Genomic DNA, 21565 nt, shown 5'->3' on the forward strand with positions numbered 1-21565 from the left:
TTACATATTATAAGCCTTACTCATGAATATTCACTTGGTAAGGTAACTATAGCAAGATTAACATCTGCATGTTAACAGAGGCTTTTTCGGCAGTTTTTCCTTTGCAGTGGGTGGAAGCGAAACTCTTTTCACATAAGCTGTATAGTATTATAGTATAATAGTTTTAGTTAACAATAACAATTCTGACGCAGTGCAGCTCTTCAAGTCCAGTTGCTTCACCCTCAGAGAACATTTTGTGAGCCAAAATACCAAATGCCACCCTGACTTCACATATCATCTCAATGACGCCCCCTCCCAGTGATTAGAAATGTCTCCTCTTTAACTTTTCCTTTTTATTCTTTTCCTCCCCTCAATATACAACAGAAGAGACAGCTCCAAGTCTGGCCTGGATTTGCCTAAAGATGGAGTGCTTTTGCAAAAGTCTGTCTGGCTGAAGTACAAAGCACACACATGTGGGAGGATTTGTGTACTGTGCGCTGAGCTTTCCAGAGTCTCTTTGCGTTCAATGGCGTTTAATAGGAGAAGCTATTTTAGGACTATATTAGTAGACAGACCCGATGGTTTGGTGCTTATTGGATACAGGTTAAGGCCTGTAAACTATATCAATGTAAAGAAAGAGGGCAAAACAGATAAATGCCATTTTTGCACACCAGCCAGATATGTAAGTGCTGTCCAACCTAGACACTTCCGAAGATCTGTAGATGTGTCATGAAGTTTGAAGGCCGAAATGCCCAGACTGTGAGCAAATGAGATGATACATGTTTAACCTTCTCAAAGGTTGAGACATCCTTAAAGTGAGCCAAACTTAAGAGCATTAGATGCTGCTGTTGTAGTCAAAATTAGTATTTCTTTTCTGAACAAAGTACTGTTCATGAGATACACATACTAAAAATGCATGAATACGCCTAGTCAAGTTGTGTTGTGTTGAATGTGTTTGCTTACGCTATTCTCCTCACCCTGTTAGACGTGGACGAGTGTCAGGCCGTCCCGGGACTATGTGCTGGAGGAAACTGCATTAACACCGTGGGCTCGTACGAGTGCAAATGCCCCGCGGGTCACCGGCAAAGTGAGACCAACCAGAAGTGCGAAGGTACGTCACTTACTGCACAAAGCCAAAACATGTCAGAAAATAGCATGAGATTTATCTCACTCCTGTTCATTACTCACAATTGGACAAGTCATGCACTTGGCGTTTTCTTCAACATTGTAAGCTTTCCAAAATGTTGATATGTAAGAAATGTTGACGCCAGTTGAATACTGGCTGGAAATAGGCTGATGACATTTGCATGCTGGTTTGGCATGTAAATGTCAGGTGTAGCCACTTGACTAGTGGTTATTAAATACCAAGTGCCTTTTTTCCTCTCTGGGTCCATCTTTAACAATAGATAGTGTCGCTTGAGTGGAATTTAAACAATGCCAAGTGAAAACAAACAGGCGTGTTGTAAAGCGGGGGTCTGCGCTTCTTGGATCTAATCCTGCCCTTTAGGAGTATTAAGATAAAACCTAAAAAGAGAGATAAAGAGTGAGGTAGTGGATTATAGCTTTTTTTATACCAGCTAAAAGGTTATTCCTTATCTACTAGATTATTTTATTTATACCAAAATATATATCATATTACTCTATATTTAAAAAAAATAAATAAATAATTCAAAACCTATGGTTTTATTAAAATGTGTTTTATAAATCTCAGCAAATGTGAGCATTGATTACAGCTTGCATTTTGCTTTTCCAAGCAGTCTTTTAATAAAAAGAGTCCTGTCTAATGTCAAATATACTGCTCAGAGGTTTGTTTCATACCTCCATTAACTTGATGGTGACTTAATTCATGATACATTTAAGTATCTAATTTGTCTGAGATGTTTGTCATAAAATTCCTGAGTAAAAATACAAAAGAGTCAGTTGTTGACATACAGTAAGATTACTGATCTTTTCTCATAGATGCAGCTGGGAAGCATGAAACTTAAAAACTTTCCCAAAGTAATGTACATGTTCAAAACTGTAAGTTAAGAGTTAAGTATGTAAAATGGTAGGATTCGAAACACTTCCAGTCAGCCAGGCAGAGGGAATTCTGACCCTCGAGGTTATTAGTTTAACTCCTAATCACATTTTGACCCCAAACGACGTGGCCATTACTTAAACAACGGTTCGGAGAAGAAGCAGACCTCTGTCTGCAGGCCTCACCCAAGTAGACTTTTTCTGAAGGAAACGAAAGAGAAACTTCTGCAAATTAGATGCTCAAGTGATCACTAAAAACCCTGAACTTTGAGTCTGAATTGCTGGAGTAGAAGTGCTTCTCTGTTATTCGAAGCTGTGTGGAGGGTGGAAAAAAAACCAGGTGGTAGTTCTGTGGGGCGATGAGGGGCGCTTAATTACAAGACAATGGTGTGGTGGAAAAAGTCTCGCCCCAGGCCACTGCTTACAGGGCACTTTCTGACTCTAAAGGAGTGGCGAGGAGACATCAGCTGCAGCTCGTTTCAGAGAAAGTAGCTCTGGAAAGTTGAAAATATTTGTCCAAGTTTGCACAGATACACTCTTAGAAGAAAAAGTTCTATTTAGAACCTTAAAGGGTTCTGTAAGGCTCTTCATTTATAGAAACTTTCAGGGTTTCCAATAATTTATTTCATATATTCATTTTGTTTTAATTCAGGTTTAATTGCAATTAAAATTTTATGGATACATACATGAAATGAAATAACCCATTAATCATGAAAGTATTATGCGATCATTTGAGACTTTTTTCTTTATATAGAACCTTTTTGGCATAAAGGATTCTTTAAAAGTGAGTCAAGAACCCCTTTGAACTTAGAGTGTATAAAGGTTCCTGCAAAACTTCTTGTTTTGGAGATTCTTAATGTTATATTAGAATTCTTCAGATACTAGCTTTTTAAGTTATAAGAACTTAAAAAGGTTCTTCTAAGGTCTTGCAGTGTCATAGAAGAACCTTTATTGCTGTTGAAGAACCTTTCAAGTCCTTAAATCATAGAAGAACCTAGAATATTAATTTTAAAAAAATTCTGCGGCATTATTAGAACTTAAATTTTCCTCTATGACATCATAAGAATGTAGAAGGACCATTTTAAGCTCTTAATTCATGGGGAAACCATTAAATAACTTCCATAAAGGCATTATACGAACTTAAAAGGGTTCTTCAGTGACATCTCAAGAACTCAGAAGAAAAAGTTCTTAGGTCATAAAAGAACCATTTTATGATGTCATAAGAACTTGAAGTTCTTTTATGGTATTATAAGAACTTAAAAAGATTCTTTTGTGACAAAAAAAACTTAGAATAACCTAGTTCTGAAGTCATATAAGAACTATTTTATGATAATACAAATTTAAAGTTCTTTAATGGCTGTATAATAACTTAAAAGGTTTATTCTATGTCATTGTAAGAACTCAGAAGAACCTTTTAAAGAAAATCAGAAGGATTAAAAAACAAGTTACTATATGGCATTATTAGATCTTGAAATATTCTTTTTTGCCATCAAGCTGTGAAACTCTTTTAGAACCTTTATTTTTAACTGTTTTAGCCCAATTAATTGTTAGCTAGTCAAAGAACCCAAATAATGGTGCAAAAATGTCATAAACTAAGTTTTTTTTGTGCTTTTGATCCTTTTTCCTCTTTATTTAAACGAAGAGCAGAACCAAACATAACCATTCCATCACATAAACAATTGCCTGTGCAATGCAAAAACCACAAAAAGTGCTCTCCTAATGTACAATTACGTGAACACACACTCCAGCAGTCATTAGCAGACGTTTCCCTCTCCTCACGTCCGCCCTGAGTAAAGTCTGGTCCCGCTTCTGGGGCTCCGCTGACGAGCGGGTTTGTTTTGCTGAGGTTTTTATGACTTCAGCAGGGCCGTTTTCAGCTGCTGTGGGACAGCGTGACTCCCGGTTTCCACACACCAACACATCAAACACGTAACCGCTCGTCATGCTCTTCCCACATCCCTCCTCAATCTCATGCGACAAACCCGACACACAGCGTTCACATATAATTTTACTAAATAAATGTAATTGCACGTGTGTATAAATATAAGAACGACAACCAACCAAACACTTTACCATCTGTTGACTTTCGGTTTGATTTTGCGCCCGTAGTCGTGTCATGTGATGAGGTGCCAAGCGATACCAATCGATTCCCACAGGAAAGAAAAACCACAGTGAGATCTCAATTGTTTCTCCTGCTACAGATGTAAATAAGTTGCTTCTTAGATGTTTCTCCCAAAAAAACCAACCCCAGAAATATCAAGTGCGTCTCATCTAGTTTGGTTCATACTTTTTGGTTTCTTCTGCAATACTTGGCCTTGGTTATCAGACTAAAATCAGTTTACAACTTCTGAAAGAACCAGAGTGTGTGATTAAAAACTTAAAAAGGTTCTTGCGATGAAATAGAAGAAGCTTTTTTAAGTTTTTATGCTGCCGTCGGAGAACCTTTCAAGTTCTTTGGTCATAGAATAACCTTTTTGTGACATCATATTAATTTAAAAAGGATCTTCCATCATGAGAACTTAGTTCCTTCTGTGACATCATAAGAATGTACAAGTACCTTTTCAATTTCTTAACTCTTTCTCCGCCATTGATGGAATTTTCCGTGTTTTCACCGTTATTTGGTAGGGGGCGCTATTACACATCTGTTTCTGTTTCAGATATTGATGAATGCACAACCATATCCGGAGTGTGTGACGGAGGAGAATGTACCAACACCGCCGGCAGCTATGTGTGCACCTGTCCACGAGGATACGTCACCAGCGCAGACGGGTCCAGATGTGTCGGTGAGACTCTTTCATTTGCACACACGCTTGTTGTCATGACCTTACGCTCATGAGCCGCATCTGAGCCGTGCTTCATATTGCCTGTGTGACTCATAGGATGAACTTGTGTGCGGTCAACTGATTCAAGCCCGGGCAAGTGTGCTCACGTATGTGTAGGCCTGTATCTTCAACCGCAAACAACATAGAACTGTTGGTTTAAAAGTCTAAACAAACCTGGATGAGTTAAATTTTGCATCACTAGTGGTGCTAGATGGAATTGCAGTTTTTTTAGCAGCTCCATTTAAAAATTTTGCTCAACCAATAATGTGTTTGAGTTATAACCGTGTTATTTTAGTTTTATCAATATTGTGAATTAGCTTTAATTTTTACATTTGTAGTTTTCATGGTAATTTTACTTTACCTTTTAGTAATTTTCTTTTAGTAATTTAGGTTTAATTTATTTTTATTTTTATTTATTTCCAATTAATATTTTTAGTGCTTCAACTTAAACGTATTGCCAAGGTAACATTTCAAATTTTTGTTTAGTAACCAAGATTTGGATTTTATGTATTTAATTGAACATAAATGTTTGTAATAGCCTTAGTCTTAGTTTACAATAATAACCGTGGGTTTGTCTAAACCATGACTTGACAATATTTTTACCGTTGCATTTATTTTACAAACTGGTTTCTTATTTTGAGAACTTGAGATTTTGAGACATCTTTCAGTGTCAGAATTTACTCATTGTTTGTGTTAACATCTTGCTATTTTTTTTAATTTCTATTGCTAGAAAACATAAAATACTTGGTCCATTTTAACAAAAGTTGGCTCTTCTGTAGCTTCACATAAATTCAAAAAGGTTCTTATGAAGTCACAGTTGTTCTAATGTTATAGAAACCATTTTATTACAACATAAACATTTAAAAAGGCATCATAAGAACTTAAAATGTTCTATTGTGGCATCAGGCTGTAAAACCCTTTTAAGGAGCTTGATTTGTGTCAAGCGGCTGTCATGTAACATGCTTCTAAGCATTTCAAAACAACACTGGCACAAAAATCCCCAAACTTCTGCACAACCAATAATGTTTGGGTTGGGTTTTTGTGAGACTACCCATTTGCTCAAGACATGACTTGACATTTTTGCCATTGCATTTGGTGGTGCTAGTGGCACAGAAATATTTATTTTACAAATTGGTTTCTTATTTTGAGAACATAACATCTAGGATCTACTCATTGTATGTTCATGTTTGTGTTAACATCCTACCAAGTTTTTTTTTTTAATTTCTGTTGCTAGAAAGCAAAATAGTTGGTCCGTTTTAGCAAAAGATGGCTCTTCTGTAGCATCAGATAAACTTTAAAAGGTTATAATAATTCAGAAGAAACTTTTGAATTAATGTGTCATAAAAGAACATTTTTATGACATCATTAATGCATTAAAGTAAAGAGTTTATAAGAAATTTGTCATAAAAATTTAATTGTTTTCTTTTAACGTCAGGCTGTAAAACCCTTCCAAAACCTTGATATTTTTCATGTAAAGTGTCTTATGAAACCTCAGCCTTGTGTTGCACGCTTCAATGCATTTCAGATTAACATTAACACGAAAAAATCCCCTTTTCTGCTCTGTGCAGGATATGATTGTGATATGAAATTAATTAAAAAGTGGGTGGTCTGACATTTCTTGGGTGAAAGATACCATATTCATGCTTCTCTTACAATGATTGTTCTACAAAAGTTATTTTCTTGATCTTTCGTCAAAACATTCTGGAAAACACAAGCAGAACCAATTCCTGCATAAATTATTCGTAAGAAAAAAGTTAACACTATTATGGTGTTTTACAAATAATTTACCTGGAAAGTATATTCAGCTTGTTTCATGAATTCAACAACTTATGTACCATTCAATTCAGAAACCATTCTGCCCTTAAAAAATGACTTTTCTTTTCTGTTGACGTCACAAAGGTCACATGCACTGGCAAATTTAAATGTTGCCTTTAAAAACATGTGCAAAGACTAGCTAGTCTTTCTTTAGTTTGAAACCAGACTGGTTACGGAGATAGTTTGTTGGTTTCTATTGGCGAACAGGTCTCGCATAGTCTCTCAGGGGGATCAATCGTCAGAGGACAGCGGTGAAAATAGAGCCACATGGATGCTATTTCCTCCTGCTAACATTCCAGTACAGTGAGGCAAAGACACTGTTGACTCTGGCAGTGCCTTTGTCTTTTCTCTTCACTGTCCGTTTCCCTCAAACTCCCTTCTCTGTGTATATCTGTGTATATCCATCTCTTTATACACGCCGTCTTGAGTTTCTCACTCCTCTCGCCCCATATGTCTCTCGTAACCCCCTGATTTGACAGGTCCCCGGGTGCGAATAAAGAAACGTGAGATATCGGTCCTGGATGACGCATTGACGTGGCCCTCATACATTCCCAGAAACCCGTCTGGATTTGCAGCAAACTTTTAGCGTACATATGGATCCCGTCATGGTGGAGAACGCGGGCAGTCTGTATGTTTTTCTGTTTGTTGACATACAAAATAAAGACTCTAGTTAGAAGCCAAAATGGAGAATGATGCCATGGGAGAACATTCGAAAGCTGACGTTATCATCATCAGAATTTACCCCATTACTATTACTTTCGTGATGGCTGTTATTGCCGTTTTTGACGGCATTTTTGTCCTGCGAAAACTGACGCACATTGCTTTTTGTGCATTGTGAAAATGGGAATATTCGAAAACCATGACAAATGTTTAGTCACGACATGTTTACCCATAAATCAGTGGTTCCCAAACTGGGGTACGCGTAACACTGGGGGTACGTGAGGTGACAAAAGGGGGTACGCGAGCAAAATGCTGAGTAGTTCATTTAATTGTACCTTAAAATAATTTATAATATTAAAGCCGAGCATGTATTTCTAACTGCCAAAATCAAATTACCTCTTCATTTGCAGTCAAAAATGACTGTATCCACACAAGCAGCATGCATACGATAGATTGCGTACCGAATCTCCTGCCTTAAATCGTGCTAAATTACTGTCGTAACAAATATAGACACAGATAATGGATTAATTTCAATTTAAGACTCAAACTTACACAAGGTATGTTTTTGTATCGGAGTAAGTTCTTGTATTTAATGATGATAACGAACAATAATGCAGTTGTTCCCGAATATCCACATGACTGCAAACGTGACATTATTATACAACAGGTCAATAAAATAAAACGTTTTAAACACAGTACTGTCAGTATTTAGTTGCAATGAAATGATAGCCATAACGAAACCACAGCCGAACTACAACACACGTCTGTGTTTCGCGAACAATTCTGCAGCTTTGAACGAATCGAGAGAGTCACTGATTCAATGATTCATTCACAGCCACTTGCTTCGTTACTGAATGAATGACTCGATGATTCACTCATAAAAACAGTGACTTGCTGCCACCTACTGGCAGTTTTAGTTTAATATTTAAAAGTTTTACCATTGCATATTTATCTATTGAACATTTTTATTTAAAACATTATTTTATAAAGTCATTTATAAAAGGTAAAAATATATAGGTGGGCAAATATTGACCCTTAAAGTGGAAGAGAGGGGGTACGCAAAAGTCCGAAGATGTAGCTATTGTGAGCAACTCATCTGTGCAAGTTCTTCCAAATGCCAACTAGCTATTTAGACGTTGTTTTAGGCCAGAAACCAACGGTGCAAAATCTTTGTGTTCGCCCCCTGGCTAGTGCTCTGTATCGCACAGAACCAGGCCGTAGGGAGTCATTTAGCCTGACGCTAATCAGCGTTAATGCACCGCCGAGCCATGTACGAACACGAGAAATCTCACTTTGAGGCTCTAGAGAAGGTCTGGTTCCAATTGAAGCCAGCGTTCCCATCACCACGCTTGCAAAACCCCCCGGCCGGGTCGATCCCAGGGGGTTGTAGTTCTGGAGTGTGCGCCTGGAACCTCCAGACCAAGAGTTTCTTGTGTCCGACGTAATTGGCCAAGATTACTCCACATGGATTTGATTTATGGCAGAGTGCTGGCTCATTAGCCGAGTTAATCGACTTTCACCCCCCTTTTCACATGGTTCAGACACACTAATGTAGCAGTGTATGCAAACTAGTATGTTCCCTATCTCAACCAGCCCCCTCGTTGACCTTGACTGTCTGAAACGTCCTATCTCAACCCTGTTCCCAAGCCTGTATACTTTTAGTCCTCCAGTGGCCTTTCCAAGCTCCCACCTCATAAATTAACTTCCTGCTAGGGGACTGTTTAAAGGGCACGCATGGACCTGACTTCCTGTGAAGTGTGACTGTACTCTGAGAAAAACATTTGTGGTATTTGGAGGTTAATGCACAGCTGAATGGTAGAATATATATATATGTATGTATATATGTATATATATATATATATATATATATATATATATATATATATATATATGAACAGCATTTATTCAAAATATAAATATTTTCTAACAATGTAAATCTTTATTATCACTTTTTAATCAATTTAACACATCCTTGCTGAAAAAAAAAGTATAAATTTCTTCCAAAAAAGAAAGAAATACTGACCCCAAACTTTTGAACAGTAGAGTATATTGTTACAAAAGATTTAATTTAAATAAATTCTGCTCTTTTTTAACTTTTGATTCATCAAAGAATCCTGAAAATAAGTATCACGTTATAAAAAATATTAAGCAGCACAACATTTGTAATAAATCAGCATATTAGAATGATTTCTGAAGGATCATGTGACACTGAAGACTGGAGTAATGATGCTGAAAATTCAGCTTTGCATCACAGACATAAATTATATTTTAAAGTATATAATAATAGAAAACCATTATTTTAAATTGTAATAATATTTTACAATATTACATTTTTTTTCTGTATTTTTGACCAAATAAATGCAGGTTTAATGAGTAGAAAACATTAAAAATAGTAAACTTTTGAATGGTACATAGTGGGATACATCATACTGACAAAATTCACATTGTAAACACTTGACATATTATGCAGAAATAGCATGCTGATCTCTCACTCTCTGTCACAGATCATCGGCTCGGTGCGTGTTTCTCGTCTTTGGCGAACGGCCGCTGCGCGAGTGAATTGTCCGGTCAGTACACCAAGGGACAGTGCTGCTGCGACACGGGCCGCTGCTGGGCCCTCGGACACATCCCGGAGATGTGCCCCGTCAGAGGATCTGGTGAGTAGGCTAACGTCAATCACTAGCAGTGTTTGCAAAGTCAAACGTTACCATCACTATTGCTAATTCCAGACATTTAGAACTTTTTAGACAGATTTTTAGACATTTATGCATTATTCTATGCCAATTAGATAAATAGTGTTCCTAAATTCCACTAATTCTGAAAATTCCAAAAAGAAAAGGTTCCCTTTTTAAATGTTGCACTTAATTAACTGGAAAAAAAGTGTGGAATGTTGGATGTTTCATGCGCTCAACTGTGACAGCTTTCCTTATAAGGGATGGGGATGGGGTTAACAGATTCCGGTGTTGAATGACAAAATAACCTTTCATAAGTGCATTGTGTATAGTGTGTCATTTGGGACTTGTATGTGTTAGCTTTTATTTTTTCCCAAATTACGTTTTTTCCATTTTTTTATTTTTCTGGATTCCGTTTTTTTTTTTTTTTTTTTTTTTTCAGTTTTTTTTTTTAGACTCCATTTTAATGGTTAAATTAAACTTTAGTAAACAAAAAACATGCCTAATTAATTCAAATAATGAAACTTATCCAATTTACCAACAATTTATAAAAAGTTTAACCAAAAAAAAAAAATAATAATAATTTAGGGCCCTATGATATACGTTTTATTCTTTCCCCGGCTCAAATTCTGTTTTATTTTTTACCAAATTCTGTTTTCTCTTTTAATTTTCTGGATTCCATTTTTATGGTTTAATTACATTTTTATAATCAAAAAGCATGTCTAATTAATTGAATTCTTAAAAACAACAAAATGTATTAATTAAAAAAAGTATTTTTATGAAATTTTTTATTTTTTTTTTTTTCAGTAATTCTGTTCCGTATTTTTTGCATACTATTTAATTGATCTTTTAATCACGAAATGAAGCTTTTTTTGTAAAACAATGTGCTGCACAACTGTTAAAATTAAAACATGGAATAAAAAGAGATTTTTCCTTAGTGTGAGTATGTGTGTGTGTGTGTGTGTGTGTGTGTGTGTGTGTGTGTGTGTGTGTGTGTGTGTGTGAGGTAAATGAAATAGTCTATTTTCGGTTTAATATTCACGGACACTAGTCTATATCGCGATTTAAGTGTACTGACCTGCTTTTTATTCATTCATCAAAAATTTGACAAATTCTGTAACATTCCACGTTATATACTAATTTCCGTTTTTATGACTGGATTCCGCATTTTCTGTATCACGGAAATCATCCGTGATGAACTTCTCAACTGCCTCTGAATAGTGATATCAAGTAGCTAAATTTAAAGGCACAATATGTAAGATTTTTGGATTAAAATATCAGCTCCCACAGCACTCGGCCCCGTTCTGCTTTATACCACAGTAACGTTAATAACCTCATCCATGAACATGATTTCTGATGACAACTCCCATGATTTCAGCATCATAAAGCTACGCCTTGGTTTTGAATAGGCGACCTCTAGTGACGGAAAATTATATATTGTGCCTTTAATGTAAACTAAAGACAACTGGCTATTTCTAAAAAGGCCCAGACTTCCTTTTTCAACATGATGTGCATCAATACAGAAAGAATTTGTGTGGGTTTTTTTTTAATGTAGTTCTGAACTGCATAAACTTTAAATTACATTACGATCCTGTCATGAGTGTTGACTCTTCTCGTACTGCATTACAACAAAAACATAATTTCAAAGGAGGAATTTCTTTAGATGTCTGACCTTTATGCAACGCTCTTTGAAGAATCGCTCCAGACGTACTGTACCTCACTGCAAAATCACGATAAACACACGTCAGGTCAGCAGAGCGATCTTCCCTCAGGATAATAAAACGCTCTCTTTCAGTCCCACGTCTTCACACCCGAGTGTTTTACGCTCTTCCCTCCTCTTTGACACAGTCATGTTTCATCCGCAGGAATGTACGAGCCAAGCGGCTGCCAAATCCTCGGCTAACACCTCGATTTTTCTGCTTTCATTCAATGTGCAAGTAGAGCTCAGTAGTCTGCGCATTATGTAGTTGTTTTCACAACTTATACTATCTAAATTTAATATGTACATTATATAAAATGCATTAGTTTGCATTTAAAGTAGGAACATGTGTAGGAATTGCAACATGACATGAATTGCAATTGATTTCCAGACGAATACAGGCGACTGTGCATCCAGAGGCTTCCTTTCGGCACCGGCAACGGCGGCATCATCCACGACGGCAACGGCGGCGGTTACGGAAAAGTGCCCTCGCAGAACGGGAACGGCGGCGGCTACATTTACGGCGGCGAGCACACCTTCGGAAACGGCAACAACGGCAACGGCGGCCAGAAGATTCCACTCAGTGAGTTGAAGTTGCCGGATTTTCCTCCGACTGACTCGCATGTTCAACGCTGAGAATTGAACGCTGTGTTTTCGTTTGTGCTCAGGCCAGCTGAACGAGACCACGATCGACGTGTGCAAGCATTTCACCAACCTGTGCCTGAACGGCCGCTGTATTCCCACGCCGACCAGCTACCGCTGCGAATGCAACATGGGTTACAGACAGGATGTGCGCGGGGAGTGCATTGGTGAGTCTGTGTGTTTTTGCATCTAAAAGTCAGGAACCAAAGTGTTTACTGAACTGTTTTGCCATCTGTAGGTGGTGCCAATTTGGCCAATATTTTAACGCGCATTATTGATAAATAGTGTTAGTAGGTTCTCATACGTCTGCCCTCTACCCTCAGACGTGGAAGAGTGCACCAGTAACCCGTGTGTGAACGGAGACTGCGTCAACACGCAAGGATCGTATCACTGCAGATGTCACGAGGGATACCAGGGAACGCCGACCAAACAGGCCTGCATTGGTTTGTTGCTTGTTATTCTGGTCTAATGCCTATTTTATGCCAAAAAACATTTCTTTAGGTTCTCTTTTAAAATTTAATGCTAACATTTTTACATTCAGAATGCTTAAAAAAACAGCATTAAATAGAAAACATCATTACATTAGTCTCATTCTCCATGCCTAGATTGTTTTTTAGTTGTTATTATTATTATTTTATTATTATTTTAAGCAATTTCCTACTCAAACTAAAACAAAAAATGATTAAATACTACATTGACAGTATTTTAATATCGGAAATTGTTTTAATTTTATGTATTTTTTAATTCTCTAAACGGCAAGATGGCTGATATTACTTATTTTAGTATTTTTATATTTATATTATTTAGTATTATACTATTAAATTATTTATTTATCATATTTGTAATATTTAATATAAGTTTTAGTCATTTTGTTGTCTTTGTTGTTTTTATATATATATTTTTTTTAAATTGTAGCTTTTTTATTATTTGCATAATATTGCAACTGCAACTTAAACTTATTTCAGTTAAGGTTTTTGTAATGTAATATTGATATTTATTACTAAATTTTTGATATAATTACCAAAAATTAATTTTAATATATTTAAAACATTTGACATTTTAAAAGTTATTTTGCATTACTCACTAAACAGAGGAAAAACTGCAAAATAATGTGACTATGCTCTGTATCCTGCTCTCAAATGACAGTTTAATGTGAACAATATTTTCAATGAATTTTCATGGTCAAAGTCAGCACATATTCACTTTTCTCGGCCCAGCGCCCTCTGGTGGACAACTGTAACTAATACATTCCTGTTGCTTCAGACATTGACGAGTGCATCGTGAATGGGGTTATGTGCCGAAACGGACGCTGTGTGAACACCGATGGAAGTTTCCAGTGCATCTGTAACGCTGGCTTTGAAATCAGCCCTGATGGGAAGAACTGCGTCGGTAAGAGCTTCAACTGCGACTCTAACGTAACACCAATCTGAACAGCCTAATATATATGTGTGTGTGTTTCCATTTAATGCACGCTCTATATTTTTATGTTTTCACTCATTTTTGTTTGGTTGTACACTATAAAGCTTTAAAGCCTTAATGTTTGACAAAAAAGTTTCAGGGTTGGTGAAGGGTGCAATAGTTAGAAGGTCAACAATAGTTTTTCATGAATGATTTTGACAAATACAGCTAGTTCAAGAACACAATTCAACATCCACTGTTTGTTTTATAGTGTAATGGTGTTTTCTTGTCCTCCAGACCATGATGAATGTGCCACCACCAACATGTGCCTCAACGGCATGTGCATAAACGAAGACGGAAGCTTCAAGTGCATCTGCAAACCTGGATTTGCGTTGGCACCCAATGGACGCTACTGCACCGGTGAGCATGTGTGCGAGTTACCTTGATGGATTATTAAACCCAAAAACGATTTACTCACCCTCACACCTGTCAAGCACCAAAAAAAAACGACCAAAAAACTATTAAATAAATGCCAAGAAAATAGTTTAGTAACTTGTGCGCTATATTCTGAGTCTATATGCTATATTCCAATCTATAATAACCAAAATTTAAGTGGGTATTCTCTGAAAATCTATCATAGTACAGTTTTGTGTGAGAAACAGATGGCAAATTGCTAAAATCTCATTTCCACTTTCCAAAATTTGACGTCAAATCTTACGTGACGCGTCTTTGGTTTTCGCATCTGGTGAACATTTGTCAATTAGGTCTTTAATGACCAAAGTTTAAGTTGTTCTTCTCTGAAAATCGTTTCCTCAGCAAAGCTCTTCAATCTCATTTGCATTTGCGTCTAAACGCTATATTTCAAGTCTCCTAAAGTCATATGATAGTTTTGTGCGAGAATCAGATGCTAAATTGTTATATGCATTTTTGAAAATTTGACGTCAAATCTGAGTTGACACGTCTTTAGTTTTCGCATCTGGTGAACATTTGTCAATTAGGTCTTTAATGACCAAAATTTAAGTTGTTCTTCTCTGAAAATCGTTTCCTCAGCAAAACTCTTCAATCTCATTTGCATTTGCGTCTATACGCTATATTTCAAGTCTCCTAAAATCGTACGATAGTTTTGTGCGAGAAACAGACGCTAAATTTTTAATAGTCTTTAATAACCAAAAATTAAGTCTTTATTCTCTGAAAATCTTGCCCTCAGCACTCTTCAATCTTCAATCTCATTTGCGTTTATGTCTATATGCTATATTTCAAGTCTCCTAAAATCGTACGATAGTTTTATGCGAGAAACAGACGCTAAATTGTTAATCTCATTTCCACTTGTGCATTTTTGAAAATTTGACGTCAAATCTGGCTTGATGCGTCTTTGGTTTTCGCATCTGGTGAACATTTATCAATGAAGTCTTTAATGACCATTTTTGGCGTGAAATGGCGAAAAGTCATAAGACACAAGAACCAATGATTGTCATTGATGTCAAAACTGGTGCCTCAGGAGATATGAAGCTAGTTTTCATGTCAGTGAAGTCAGATGTCGTCGGTTGCGCATCTCATGACCGTTTGTTATCGGCGTGTTGTTCGCTAACGGTTTACGCTATGTCCTTCGTTTCACTCTAACAGACATTGATGAATGCCAGACTTCGGGCCTCTGTATGAACGGCCGCTGCGTGAACACCGAGGGCTCTTTCCGCTGTGAGTGCCCGCGAGGCCTGGCCATCGATGTGGACGGGCGCGTCTGCGTGGACACCCATATGCGCACCACCTGCTACGGCGCAATAAAGATGGGCACGTGTTCGCGCCCGCTCCCCAGGGCGGTGACGAAGTCTGAATGCTGTTGCGCCAACCCAGAACACGGCTTCGGAGAACCCTGCCAACCTTGCCCGGCGTTCAACTCAGGTAGACTGCAGGGACACACCTTCCAGTCTAGAACGATATTTTAATATTAACACAACATACATTAGCTTTTGCTTGTGCGTTAGCGGGTAGTTAACATATTTTGTTTGTTTGCAGCCGAGTTTCAGGCGGTGTGCAGCAGCGGACGTGGACACACCGCAGATGGACAAGGTGAGTCTGTATTTACTAGTATGCTAGAGCTTCTAAAGCACAGACGTTTGCAAATGCTAATGAACTGTATTCGATTTCTTTGCAAATGCTAAATGCTAATGAACTGTATTCGATTTCTTTGCAAATGCTAAATGCTAATGAACTGTATTCGATTTGCGAATGCTAAATGCTAACGAACTGATTTCGATTTCTTTGCAAATGCTAAATGCTAACAAACTGTATTCGATTTCTTTGCGAATGCTAAATGCTAACGAACTGATTTCCATTTCTGTGCAAATGGTAAATGCTAACAAACTGTATTCAGTTTCTTTGCAAATGCTAACGGACTGTATTCAATTTCTTTGCGAATGCTAAATTCTAACAGACTGTATTTGATTTCTTTGCAGATGCTAAATGCTAACGAACTGCATTCGATTTCTTTGCGAATGATAAATGCTAACAGACTGTATTCAATTTCTTTGCAAATTTCTTTGTGAATACTAAATGCTAATGGTCTGTATTCAGTTTCTTTGCGAATGCTAAATGCTAACGAACTGCATTCGATTTCTTTGCGAATGCTAAATGCTAACGCACTGTATTCCATTTCTTTGCGAATGCTAATTGCTAACGCACTGTATTCGTTTTCTTTGTAGACATCAACGAGTGCTCTTTGGATCCAGATATCTGTCAAAACGGTATCTGCGAGAACTTGCGGGGGAGCTACCGTTGCATCTGTAACAGCGGCTACGAGTCTGACGCAAGCGGAAAGAATTGCGTGGGTAAGTTGCGTTACTTTTTATTATTATTATTATTATTATTATTCTTATTACGCAAGACATAGCTTCTACTAATGTTTTGTTTTATGTAAAAAATACTTTTTGTATAACAATTGTTCTAACACCTAGTAAAGTTGTTTGATTAATTTCGTAAATTTTTTGCGTATCTTTCAGACATTAACGAGTGTTCGGTGAATCGGTTGTTGTGCGACAACGGCATGTGTAGAAACACGCCCGGAAGTTACACTTGCTCTTGCCCCAAAGGATTCTCCTTCAAAGTCGAATCTGAGACGTGCGAAGGTGACTACAATTACAAGCATTTTTTTCACATCTTTTTTTTCGTAAATTTATATCGTAATGCCATATACAATGAATAATATTGTGTCCTGTGCTCTGACCTGTCGTCCTTTCGTTCAGACATCAACGAGTGCGACTCGAACCCCTGCATCAACGCCGTGTGCCGCAACGTAGCCGGTTCCTTCAACTGCGAATGTTCCCACGGCAGCAAGCTGGACTCCACCAACACCATCTGCGTCGGTAAGTACGAACATTCGTTTTAGGCTAAAGAACAACGCGGTTCTGTGCCAACAGAAATGTGTCCATGGTAACAGCGAGTTCTCTGATTGGTGGATCTCTTATGGATATTTTAGTGGCTATTAAATGTTATTAAATATATGTCAATTCAATTCACATTTATTTTTATAGCGCTTTTCACAATACTTATCGTTTCAAAGCAGCTTTACAGAGAATGCACGTCAACATTACAATTTAAAGGGGACCTATTATGCCCCATTGTTTATTTCCTTTTTAGAGGTAACATTCTGCTACTTTTATTCATTTCTAGCCAGGCAGTTTTCTTTCTTTGTCAGAAACCGAACGTCGTTTGATTGAAATTAATGGAGTATGAAGGCAATAGGTCGCGCGTTTGTGCTTTCAGGATGAATGCCCACTGTGATCCCGTCCCGCTAGATATCCAAGTTGGTTTTTATATATCTGCAGAAATGCATCGACTCTCCGCAGGGGAGCCGCTTCAAATGTCACAACTTCCATTTGTCATTGTCACACTCTCTTGGTTCTCTTGCACGTATTTGCTCCATGCAGACAGCATGAAAGGAACCTGCTGGCTGAACATCCAGGATGGCCGCTGTGAGGTGAATATAAACGGGGCCACGCTGAAGTCCGAGTGCTGCTCTACGCTGGGGGCGGCCTGGGGAAGCCCATGTGAACGCTGTGAAATTGGTTAGTTCATATGCAAAAAAATAATAATAATTTATAATATATATATATATATATATATATATATATATATATATATATATATATATATATATATATATATATATATATATATATATATATTATTATTATATATAATCTTTTTATTTTTATTATTATATTTTATAGATAATTTTATTATTTGAAAAATTCTAAATTATTTTATATATTTTAAAATGATTTGATATCACTTTTGCTTATATATAATATTTTTATTTTTATTATAATTTATAGAAACTTTTTATATGAAAAATTCTTAATTACTATATATATATATATATATATATATATATATATATATATATATATATATATATATATATATATATATATATATATATATGAAAATTATTTATTACTTTTGCTTGTATATAATTTTATTTATTTTTTATTGTAATTTATATTTTGTTTAAATATTACATATTTAATTTATAACTTGCTTATATACACTTATTTTTATTTGTTATTATAATTTATAGACACTTTTTATCATTTGAAAACTTAAATGATTTGAAAACTTTAAATGATATGAAAATTATTCGATACATCACTTTTGCTCATATATAATTTTATTTTTATAATAATTTCTATATAATTTTTTCCATTTAAAAGTTTACTTTTGTACGCTTACATGCAAAAGTAAACGCTATTGCCAAGTGTTTGTTTTTATTAAACAAGTTTTTGACCTGTATTTTCTACAGATCCTGCCTGCTCGAAAGGTTTCGCTCGCAAAAAAGGACTTGTATGTGAAGGTACGTTCTACCCACAATCCTTTGCTGCATTTATCTAGTGCACTGCATGACGATGCCTCACTTCTCTGCTCCATCTGTAGATATTAACGAGTGCGAGGTTTTCCCCGGCGTGTGCACAAACGGCCGATGCGTGAACACACAGGGCTCGTTCCGATGCGAGTGTCCCGAGGGACTGACGCTGGACGGAGCCGGACGAACATGTGTTGGTATGTGAGCTGAACATGTATACATTAAAGTATTAATTTTATCTTATGTATTTAGGAAAGTATAAAAATTATTATGACTTACTAAACCAAATTATCCCTAAAAGTAACATTGATCCAAAACAAAACCGTTTTTTTGTAATTAACAACATGTGTGAAGCAAACAGCGGCGATGTAAAGAGTTTTGTGTGTCCCGCAGATATCCGAAGCGAGCAGTGTTACATGAAATGGGACGAGGATGAGTGTGTGGAGCCGCTACCGGGCCGGTACCGTGTGGACATGTGCTGTTGTACGGTGGGAGCGGCGTGGGGCGTCGACTGTGAGGCGTGTCCCAAACCCAACACGCCCGAATACAAAACCATCTGCCCACGTGGACCCGGAATCGCCAACCGAGGGGACATCCTGACAGGAAGACCCTTCTACAAAGGTCATTTATCTATAGAGATGAACGTATATAGAAATCTGGACCGATATGATAATGATAATCGTTTTGGATGATAACCGATATTGCCGATATTATACATCAACATTTGAAAACATTGTTAGAAAAAAAGTTTGCGGATATTATCGGCTTCTAATATCGGCTGATGAAAACATTAATATCTGTAACCGATAATATGGCTCACATTTATTATATTATACTGTAAAACATGGCAAATTATTTAATTTATAATATCAAAATTATATGTTTTTTAATTGTAAAAATTTTATATAATTATTTCAGACCAAACTATCCCTAAAATAAAATTTTATTTTATCTATATTTTGAAATTATTAAATAATTATATATATTTGGGCTTTACAACTTTTTGAACATATTTTACCTAAAAATTTAAATAAACAAAAAAATTAATTCATATAAATTATATATACAAATTGACAATATATATATATATATATATATATATATATATATATATATATATATATATATATATATATATATATTAAAGATGAATGTGTTTTAAAATCAAAATTCACATAATAATATAAATAATTACAAATAATATAAATAATTTAAAAATAATAATCATTACAGATGCAACCAAACTAGCCTGATTTTTTTTTACTTTTTTATAATAAAAAAACATTTATTTACCAAATTTTACCAGATTTTTACTTTTCTGTACATTTTTCTGCAATTTTATTAGAGTAATATTTTGTATTTTTAACAATTAATATTTGATTAATCAAATAACTGTATTCATTTATTTAATTTGTTTTATTACTTCCTTTTATTAGTCAAGTTATAGTTTATATAAGTTAACAGAAATAGTATTATATTAAATATAATAAATTATACATAGTTTTATTATTTTATTATTATTAGTAGTAGTAGTAATAGTATTACCACCATTTAATTATAAATGGATATATTCAAATTTGTATATAATAGAACATTTTTGTTAAATTAATTTTTTATTTTTTTTTTTTTTTGCTTTCTGCACACTAATTTTACTGATTTTTTTACATCACACTTATATACACAAATTATACAGTAAGATTTAAGACCACTGATATTTTTTGTGTGTGGGATAATGATGTTATAATCAAAGACTAGATGAAAAGAAGCTGCACTCATATTACTATGAATAAGAGATTTCATTGGCTTCAGATATGAAATTTAATGGTAATCTAAACAGCTTTGGAGAATTTGATGTTTCCCCATTCAAAGAGACAGGAGCTGCACTCGTATGACTGAAACAGCGTTTCAAAGATGGCCGGGTGAGCGAAATGCATTGCCTGAAAGGGACTTCATTATCAACCCTGTTTTTCTCTGTAGATGTGAACGAATGTAAGGTGTTCAAAGGCCTGTGCACTCACGGGACGTGCCGAAACACCATCGGGAGCTTCAAGTGTCGCTGTGACAGCGGTTTCGCCCTCACCATGGAGGAGAGGAACTGCACAGGTCCATATCTCACCCGAAACCACATCTAAATCAAACACCACGTGTTTCTGTGTATCGCTCACGTTGTTTCCGTCATTCCGGCAGATATTGACGAGTGCACCATCTCTCCTGACCTGTGCGGACACGGCGTCTGCGTCAACACGCCGGGCAGCTTCGAGTGCGAGTGTTTCGATGGCTACGAGAGCGGCTTTATGATGATGAAGAACTGCATGGGTGAGACACCAGAGCCCTTGACGTTTCCCCAGGCCTTTGAAACGCTGCACAGTCTCACAGTGTCTCTCTCTGTCCCGTAGACGTGGACGAGTGCGAGCGGGACCCGCTGCTGTGTCGCGGAGGCACGTGTCTGAACACAGAGGGCAGTTATGAGTGCGACTGTCCTCAAGGACACCAGCTGAACACTGAAGCATCTGCCTGTGAAGGTACAGAAGCTCCACCTTTTCATATTTATACCAATTCATATTTAATTAAAATAACTGTATTCTTTTATTTTATTAGTTTTATTAGTACTTCATTTAAATAGTATTCAAATGTATCATAAATAATAAAGAGCATTAAAATAAATTATTATTAATATTATAACCACCATTTAAATATAAATGGATTTGTATAAAATATCAAACCTTTTTTCTGTACATCAATAATTATAATTGTTTACAGATGTGAACGAGTGTCAGCTGAGCGATAACCTGTGTAAGAACGGTCAGTGTGTGAACATGGTGGGAACCTACCAGTGCTCCTGCAACACGGGATACCAGGTGACGCCCGACAGACAGGGCTGTGTGGGTGAGCAAACGTCTGCAAACATCCGCAAACATTCCCAAACATCTGCAAACATTCCCAAACATGCAAACATCCCCAAACATCTGAAAACATCCCCACATATTCCCAAAACATCCGCAAA

General features: G+C 36.3%; 1 protein-coding gene across 1 annotated transcript in view; it reads left to right on the plus strand.

The window, feature by feature from the left end:
* Nucleotides 1-21565, plus strand: part of fbn2b (fibrillin 2b) — a 66251-nt gene that overhangs the window by 17566 nt on the left and 27120 nt on the right. The window contains exons 9-29 of the mRNA XM_067396782.1: nt 965-1090; nt 4653-4778; nt 9797-9949; nt 12055-12246; nt 12332-12472; nt 12629-12748; nt 13569-13694; nt 14001-14123; nt 15327-15602; nt 15717-15770; nt 16403-16528; nt 16700-16825; nt 16943-17062; nt 17627-17764; nt 18502-18552; nt 18633-18758; nt 18955-19182; nt 20539-20664; nt 20749-20877; nt 20958-21083; nt 21322-21447. Coding sequence (XP_067252883.1) covers nt 965-1090; nt 4653-4778; nt 9797-9949; nt 12055-12246; nt 12332-12472; nt 12629-12748; nt 13569-13694; nt 14001-14123; nt 15327-15602; nt 15717-15770; nt 16403-16528; nt 16700-16825; nt 16943-17062; nt 17627-17764; nt 18502-18552; nt 18633-18758; nt 18955-19182; nt 20539-20664; nt 20749-20877; nt 20958-21083; nt 21322-21447 — 2859 coding nt within the window. The remainder of the gene's footprint in view (nt 1-964; nt 1091-4652; nt 4779-9796; nt 9950-12054; nt 12247-12331; nt 12473-12628; nt 12749-13568; nt 13695-14000; nt 14124-15326; nt 15603-15716; nt 15771-16402; nt 16529-16699; nt 16826-16942; nt 17063-17626; nt 17765-18501; nt 18553-18632; nt 18759-18954; nt 19183-20538; nt 20665-20748; nt 20878-20957; nt 21084-21321; nt 21448-21565) is intronic.

Source organism: Chanodichthys erythropterus, chromosome 10 (genome assembly GCF_024489055.1).
Source record: "Chanodichthys erythropterus isolate Z2021 chromosome 10, ASM2448905v1, whole genome shotgun sequence".
Classification (NCBI taxonomy): Eukaryota; Metazoa; Chordata; class Actinopteri; order Cypriniformes; family Xenocyprididae; genus Chanodichthys; species Chanodichthys erythropterus.